Source organism: Ceratosolen solmsi, unplaced genomic scaffold, assembly GCF_000503995.2.
Source record: "Ceratosolen solmsi marchali unplaced genomic scaffold, CerSol_1.0 scaffold45, whole genome shotgun sequence".
NCBI lineage: Eukaryota > Metazoa > Arthropoda > Insecta > Hymenoptera > Agaonidae > Ceratosolen > Ceratosolen solmsi.
The window spans coordinates 1241167-1250611 of record NW_011948436.1 but is presented as its reverse complement, the minus strand read 5'-3'; the positions used below and the strand labels follow the sequence as shown (position 1 = coordinate 1250611).

The following is a 9445-nucleotide window of genomic DNA, read 5'->3' as shown; positions in this document are numbered from 1 at the left end:
TGGTGTTGTGGTTGTTTTTTTTTTTTTTTTTTTTTTTTTTTCGTTAGAAGTGAGCAAATGCTATTTAACACAATGCCTATATTAAAAAAAAAGAAGAATTTATAAATACATAAAGAAATAAATAAAGTAGAGGTATCGCATTATCGTCCTTTGTGAACTAGTCTGCTGCTTTATCTTTGCCTCTTTCATAATCCGCCAATGGTTATATTTGAAATTATCAAATAAAAGCATATTTGGGTAACACATCAGGTTTTGTGCTTTCCTACATTGTGCAGAACCGGTGGGAAGTGTTCGACCAAAATTCCCGAGTTTGGACAACTTAAATGGGCTTATAACAAGTGTAATGGGAAGTTTGCCACTCCTTTGTCCAGCTCAAGGCTTCCCAGTTCCGATGTATAGGTAGGCCTTGTATATACAGGACATATTTAGTCATTAAATCCACACTCACATGTATTCACATACGCCGACAAATAATCAATGGACACAGTTGATTTTTAATTAGTTTAAATACCCGCATTTTTTTAAAAAATAAAAAACAAAAAAAAAACAAAAAAAAAATGCGCTAAAAAAAATTTTAAAAAAAAATAAAAAAAAAAATTTTTTTTAAAATAAAAAACAACTGGCAACAAATAGGATAACTTTAATAACAGATCTCAATCTTCAAACAATTCGTCTTAACTTATGAACCAACTTTTTATATGTATATCTATGTTCCTAGAGCCTGTTGCTGGCGTCAGACCAAAATTTTCGACAAGCGAGAACTCGCGCACTTATACTAATCGGTTCAGCGAGCCATTGACGCTTTTCTGCCCAGCACAGGCATTTCCTGTTCCAGTTTTCAGGTATAATTATCTTTATCAGTAAATTATAAATGCACTTTTTTTTTAAGAAATACATCGTCATATATATATATATATATATATATATATATATAACTGTTCATTAATAGGTGAATAATACAATGAACATAAAACGATAATTTTCTCATCTTTAACATTCTATTAATATCTTCAGAAGATATTTTGTAAAATTCTTTTATCGCGCTTATCCACAACTGTTTATTTGCATACAAATGCTTCATTTGAGATAGCCTGCTCGTAATTTGAAATTACGGGATTATTCCATGCAAACATGATTCAATTAAATGCATGTCAAGGAAAATGAAATAATCCTCTCATATCGTATGAATATAATGGTAATTTGTACATTTTCTACGATAATGTGAACAATTGTTATTTTGGTTCTGTTACGTAACCTTTCACGGAAACTCTGAAGAACCAGTTGGGAGTGCACGACCGAAATTCCCATCTATGGCCGATTCTCAAACATTTAAAGCTATGCTCAATGGCGCTATGACTCTTCTATGTTCTGCCCAAGGGTTTCCCGTTCCGATGTACAGGTAATTTGTGAATTCCAGACTAAAAATATTAAAAAGTGGCTCCTTTTTATATCTATAGAACCAGCTTCGAGCACTCGACCACAATTAGCAGGTGGAAGTGATCTTCAACGCTTTACATCTGCAACCCTTAAATCCGTCACCTTGCAATGTCCTGCACAAGGATTTCCAGTCCCACTATATAGGTAGACTCTAAAGAATAATAGTACTAACAAATACAGTAAGCATACTAACGTATTAGAGCTATATGCAAGGTCTATAATATTATATTAATATTGCAAGTATGCCCAAGGGTTTCCCGTCCCGGGGGGTGGGGTAAGGGAGGGAGAGGGTGCAAATGACTCTTTTTATTTGACAAAGACATTGGTTGATTTTGTAGAACCTGCTTCGAGCACACGGCCTCAGTTATCTGGCGGTACAGACTTTTTCCGCTTTAGTAACGCAGCCAATAAGAGTGTCACCGTTCAATGTCCTGCGCAAGGATTTCCGGTTCCGTTTTATAGGTAGATTATCGTGAATTTCTTCAATTATTCCTAATCATATATTCATTTTATCATGATATTTTTCTCAATTTTGGCTTACAATCGACATTCTCGATAAAGAATTGCACAACAAATAGCTGGATATTATTACGGCGTACGTCTTTTGTCCCGCATCAGGTTTAATAATGCAGTTGTTTTAATAATTTACTTGATAAACACTTCGATCTTAAATTCGAAAACCTCGTAGAGCCAATATCTAGCACGAGGCCAAAAATGACGGCATTAGATGTGAAATCAACAAATCCTAGTGTTCTATTTGGACGGGATTCTACTTTACTTTGTCCCGTGCAAGGATTTCCTGTACCTGGCTTCAGGTAACTAAGACAAGTAATAAAAATAATAGAAAACAAAAACAAGACAAAAAAACAAAAAACAAAAAAAAAAGATTTATATTTAAAATTAAACGTGCCCTCGGAATGGCTATCCTAAACCAGCTTTTTCTTCATTTTAACGAAGACTCACTTAATTCAGTGATTATTATTTTTTTGAATCTCGCGCACGATAGAGCCAGTATCCAGTGTCAAACCCAGATTATCGAATACTGATATCAAGATTATTGAGCCAACTTATAGAACGAATGAAGTATCTTTGATATGCCCAGCGCAGGGATCCCCAGTTCCAGTCACACGGTCGGTTTACGATTCTAGCGCACAAATAAAATATTAATATCTTATCAGTACGTTCTCATTATTCTTCTAGAACCATCATCAAACACAAAGCCTAAGTTAGCTAGCAATCGAAAGGTTGAATTTGTAGATGTAACAATAAATGTTGCAACAAATTTAATGTGTCCTCTTCAAGGTCATCCTGCACCTCGTACGAGGTTAATATGTTTTCTTGCTACCTATTTAATATGCAGTTACATACCTTTCGAGAGAAGGCTCTTCTCGATTATTTTATCTTTATTATTATTATTATTATTATTATTATTATTATTATTATTATTATTATTTTCAAACGCCCTGTCCTAGTCTTAAAAAGGCGCCTAAATAATTAAAAGCAAACGAATATTTTGGAAAATAGAGCCAGTGGCCACAAAAGCACCGAAATTTTCGAATGACGCGAAAAAATCCTGGTACGACAAAACATCAGGCTTCGACATGACGTTATTCTGCCCAGCTCAAGGGTTTCCTGTCCCGAGCTACAGGTACCAAATACCTATAAATAGACATTGAAAAGTCGATTTAATTTTATTGCCAAACAAAAACAGAACCAGTATCGACAAAGCCACCAAAATTTTCGAACGATGCTGTGTTAGCTTGGTATGTTAAAGTCTCTGGTCACGATATCACGTTATTTTGTCCAGCACAAGGGTTTCCTGTTCCTAGCTACAGGTATAATATTCGATGAAATACATGTGTTGACGATAGGTATTTTATTTTAATTCGATAGAACCAGTAGCGACGAAAGTACCGAAATTTTCAAACGATGCAAAATTAGCTTGGTACGATAAGCAATCGAAACACGATATTACGTTATTTTGTCCAGCGCAAGGATTTCCCGTACCATCATTCAGGTAAAGCCTTTGAATATTGAACAATAGGTAGCAAGTGGTTTTTTTTCTTTTTTTTTTTTTTTTAAATGTTTCTCCAGAACCTGTTGGAAGTAAAGCTCCCGCTCTAATGGGCGATTTAAGAGGTGGTTGGATGATGAAAAAAGCTAATACGAATGTAGCCCTTTTATGTTCGGCCCAGGGTCACCCTACTCCAATATTTAGGTAAAGATATTCCTGCGCGCATAATCATTAGTTATTAATTTTATGGTTAGAACCGGTACAAAGTAGAGCACCCTCGGTGTTTGGAGAAAAAGGTAGTCTTATGGAAAGACAAAGAAATGACAACATAGTGATTCTATGCCCAGGACAGGCTCATCCTGTGCCCACATTCAGGTAAATTATACAAAAATCATTGCCAGTCGAGTCTTCTTCGAAGTGATCTATTTGGAGAAGTGCAAAAGGTAGTTGTGAATCGTAAATACAAATACGTTTTGGAGCTTTTTATCGATGATCTTTTTTCGTATCTAATTTGTTTTATTAAAACACTCAACGGTTTGTCCGTAATTATTGGAAATATAATTTGGAAAACTCTTATCTATGGCGACTGTGCAATCGTTTGCTAATAAAATACTCAAGTATTTTTACTAAATAATTTTTTTTATTATTGATTATAAAGAGCCAGTTGGTAGTAAATCGCCATCGGTTTTGGGGGATACGAAAAGGTGGATGCAAATAAAAAATTCTCAAATCTTTGAAATACCATGTCAAGCACAAGGACATCCAGTTCCAGCTTTCAGGTAGAATATCAAATTAATTTTAAAATCACTTAACGGAACGTTTAATATGGTGTAATAGTGCGTTAATAATACAAGTTTGATTATACTAAATGAATCACTAAATATAAGAATGATGTTCAACTAGAAGTTTTTTTTTTCTTCTTATACTAAGGAACGATGTTTTATTAGTAAATAAATAGTTATTATACTTCAAGTGCGATGCTGAGTTACACCGTTATTAATTTCATCATCATTATCGTGGAGAATTAATGCATTCGGTAAGAAAGCATTATTTGATTAGGGATGGGGGGCATACAAATTTAATGTTTTATAAAATTAAAATTGCTTTATATTTTACCTAAATTTTGAATATTCATTATTATATGAATTTTTTGTGATTTCAATCATTTCCATCGCGAACGATAAAATAAACTAAAAGACAAAAGCAAAAGAAAACAACAAAAAATAATAAAAAAAAAAAAAAAAAAAAACAGTATCGAGAAAGCCCAATGTTTCATGTCATTTTCCATACCTTTATTATCGTGTAATATTAGACTTGAAAATAGATATTAAAGGAAAATCAAGTTAATTTTTCTGCAAAACGATTAGTATTCTTGTTATCGACATTACATTCATTAATTTTATAATTCAACTTATTATGAAAATTTCTTAGAGCCGGTAAATGGCGCAAAACCGAGAGTGGCATCAACGCAGAAATATGACGTTCTCACGAGTTCTGTATCGTCGCAAATAGTAATGCTTTGCCAAGCACAAGGACATCCAGTTCCAAATTTCAGGTAGCTTCACACAAAGCCGAAGCATAGTGTTAAAAATAAAATATTTTCAATTCAACTTTCACTTGACATTTGAACTCGACGTCGGTCGATAAAATTTTGTAATTCTTTATACATTATACGTCGCTAGAATAATGCAATAGAATAGATAAACATGAAGCATTTAAATTTAATAAAGTAATTTCTTGCAAATATGTTCGATAAATACTCTTAGAACCAGTAAATGGTGCAGCACCAAAGGTCCCACCTACTGCTAAAATAACAGTATTGTCGATCGCAATGACGTCAACCGTGGCGATGTTGTGCCAAGCTCAGGCCAACCCAATCCCAATCTTCAGGTACGCTAGCCGTTGCAGAAAATTGAATAAAGAACCGAAAGATTCCCATTGTGTACAGTGGAAGGTCTTATTTATCCAATAAGATCTTTAATGCGCAATATTAAAATAGCTTCTTTCAGAATCATTCTTATAATAATACATTTATAGAGACGCTGGGTAGTAGTCCTCCACGTCTACCGCCTCGATCAAAATTTGACGGGACGGCAAAATATGTTGGAGAGCATGTAACTTTATTGTGCGAAGCACAATCCAGTCCAGCGCCACTATATAGGTTTGCTATAATATTTGGGCGTATCGAAAGAGAAAAGAAAAGAGTGAGTGAGTGAGTGAGTGAGAGAGAGAGAGAGAGAGAGAGAGAGAGAGAAATTCCCGTTCCCAGCATTTTATGGATAAGCTTGCATTCATTCTTGTATCAATTGCCCTTGTTAGCGAACCCAATTAAATGATATATTGTAGAACCAGTAGGCGGCAGTCCTCCTCGATTACCACCAAGATCAAAGTTAGGCGAGGTTACAAAAGCATTAGGACAGATGATAACGTTATTGTGCGAGGCACAATCTAGTCCCCCTCCGCTATACAGGTGAGATAAAAGTATGCCGCTGCTTTCTTCGCGATAACGTAAGATTAATCGAGAACCAGCGTATGTATGAGGTCTACAGCTTTTTAAAATACCCATTCCCAGCATACAAATCCGAGCACAAAGTGAGAATATTCACAGGAAGCTGTTGTATGATCGCGTTAGTGTGAGAAAGCCTTAGGCGTGACTGTTTGTTATGGAAATTTTAGAACCTCGAACTGGAATGCCACCTAACGCGAAAGACAAGGACGTCAATGGTATGAAGAAGTCGATAGCGGCGAGTAGAATAGTCGGTTTGCTCTGCCCTGTCCAGGGCTTCCCATCTCCTGCATTCAGGTACGGGCTCTCTTGCGCAGCTTAAGAAACAGAAAAAAATATAATATTTGTATTTCGTGTTAGAGCCGAACGGCAACGTTGCACCGCGAATTGCTGGCGAGCGCTATGAAGGCGGCAAATTGGTTAGTGTTTCCACAGGAAATGTCATTGCTTTGATGTGTGCGGTTCAAGGCTCGCCGGCTCCTATACAGAGGTATATACTTTGCTTATCCATGTAATGAGCTGCTTCGTCCTTAAAGTGGTCGAGACCAAACGATGCGTAAAGCTAGGAAACTCACTGTTACGCTCGTTGGAGAGTAACGTACCCATCGATCCATTAGGCTGAATCCACTTCAATTGTCCAGAGAGCTAAAAATTTCTTATACTTCACAATTTTGAAAATTAATATAATTAATTCGGCCAGGATCTATGAATGCAATTAAATTAATAATGCATTGAGGGACATTTGCATTCTTATATGCTTAAAAATTTATCATTTTAAACAGACGTATGAAACGTTAAATTACTTTGTATGTCTTTATTATTAGCCGAACGGTCTAATTTTCTCTTCAATGACTGTGATTAAGTAGCGCTGGACTTATAATCAATAATGAAGTTGATTTTCAATTTGCATTCCTAAGCAACAACATCCAGCAACAAAATTCACAATGCACGCCTAATGAATAATTCCTTAAATCTTCTCGATCGCCAGCATTAAATGCGGCAAAATACTTTCCTTTGAGACGAGTTTGACGATTCTCGTCTTTGCAGATCCCTCTAGTAATGTAGTCCCACGATATGCGGGGGAGCGTTATGCAGGCTGGAAATTAGTGGAGATGTCGATTTTAAAAACCGTAGCCTTAAATTGCGTGATTCAAGGATCACCCGTGCCGATCACAAGGTACGTGTAGAAATTGGATTTTCCACATTACATGATTGGAACGATCGTTCTATTGAATTTGCATATATGATTTATGCTTCGTTCACTTTACTTTCCTTTTTAATTTCGTGAAAATTTATCCATCTCACAACGCGTCGTTATAAACACGTCGTGTAATGTACAGCTCAAAAGTGAAATTTTCAATAATTTGTTTCAATGTGTTTTTGTAATACTTTTCTGAAAATGTCAGCCACATGTAAATAATATTTACAAACAGTAACAAGCATTTTTTGAATAAAATCTGCTTAAATTGTTTAAATTGTTATATTTTTGGTACAGTGATTAAATTTTTTATATTGTTTTTGTTATTATCATTATCATTATCATTATTATTATTATTATTATTATTATTATTATTATTATTATTATTATTATTATTATTATTATTATTATTATTATCATAGTCATCGATATTGTATAAAAAAATTAATACTGGACACGTAAGTTGATGATTTATTATCTCGGTGATAATTGTAAATGAAATTTATTTGAAAAGTAAAGTATACACTTATTGATAATTGTTTTTTACACTGACACTTTACATTACAATTATTCTTGCAAATAAAGCTAAATAATCTTCATAAAGATAAAGTTAAAAATTATTCTTATTACTATTCGCTATTCATTTTCTTAGATAGAAAAAAAATTGGTATGATTTTCTTTTGATAGAATATATAAATACTAATAAGAATTAACCAAATCGTATTAAAATAATATATGATGAGGTCAATTATTCATTCCAGACTCGTTATTTGAATCGATAACAAAACTATTATTCAATTAATACTTCGAAAGAAATTTTAAATTTATTGTAAATTAGAGTATAGTTGCCAAATTTTTAAATGATTTCTTAAATTGTAAAAATTTACAAGATGACTGACTATAAGTAGAAATTTATAAAGCTAAATATTTATTGGTTCCCCTCTCTCTCACATTACTAGAGCATTTAGTGGTCGTTTTAATTTTAATAATTTTAATTTTTCTAAGTGAACACGACATATTATTGACTTACATCGAGAGGAATTACATTTTCAATGGATTGAATAGGTCTTCTGTGAATACTTTTGTAGTTCTATGCTTAGCCATTTAGTTCTATTATTTAATTATCTATAGGCTAAGATTTTATTTCTACAATGCGAATGTGAGTTATAATTTTATGATAATTACATAGAGAGAATATTTTTTACCGGAAAATAATTTTATTACTTTCTTCTTTATTTCTTATTCAGACTATTCATATATCTTTGAAACGTTGATAAATGACGGAATAATATTTTTTATATTTTTAATTAATTATGCTATACTTGTATTGCGCAACAATAATATTAAAAACGTAATTTCACCTATCCATATTAATATATCGCCAATACAAATACAAATAAAAGTAGATTAATAGATTTTGTTACATAATTGTTAAAGTAATGTTTTAAATATTCTGTCTATGTAATATTTATTTGAAATATTGTATTTATTCAGAAATTATGCTTCGATTTTTAAAACTGAAAAAAAAAATTTTAATATAATAAAATATATCGAACTCGAAATATGTTAAGAAAAATAATCGAATGTTGAGATTTTATGTCGATTTATCAAGGCTTTGAGTTTTCAAAACACACATGAAAATTATACATTATATTAATATTATAAAGATGTTGATGATTCAAAGTTCGTTAAGGATTGTTAAAATAGAATTATTTCAATAAATAATTGCACATAATTATAAGCATTGTTGAAGATTAATAGTATTAGACAATATTAAAGCATTGAGTGTATTGCATATAAAAGATAGATTATTGAATAGGATAAAGTGACACAGTCATTTTTATTACAATTTTTTAATTTTTTTGTTTATATTTAATGTAATAAGATTCTAAAAGTTTTCGAGAAATAGATTATATTAATATATAATTAAAAAAATAATAATAATCAATAATTTTATATCTTGTCAAAAAAAAAAAAAAAAAATTTCATAATTTTATTTATAATGTCATAGTGAAAAATGCCAAAGATTTTATTTCATGCTCTCTCTCTCTCTCTCTCTCTCTCTCTCTAATGTTTACATTGCAAGCGTTGAACAATAAATAAATATGAAAATATGATAGATTGCGACGACAGAAAGCAGCCCCCGGAGTTTTTGATCGGCATAATGTATGTCAAGCGAGAAAAATTGTAATGTTTTACATGCATCGAGCTTTGAGCCGTCATCATGATATAAAGTTTTTTTACACATTTGTAGTACAAAGCAGTGAATTATAAATTTAAGTAATTAAAG

At 32.5% G+C, this 9445-nt stretch overlaps 1 protein-coding gene across 1 annotated transcript in view; it reads left to right on the top strand.

Moving 5' to 3' along the window:
- Positions 1-9445, top strand: part of Dscam1 (Down syndrome cell adhesion molecule 1) — a 69857-nt gene that overhangs the window by 13910 nt on the left and 46502 nt on the right. The window contains 1 exon segment of the mRNA XM_011503237.1: positions 2962-3085. Within this exon segment, the coding sequence (XP_011501539.1) occupies positions 2962-3085 (124 nt within the window).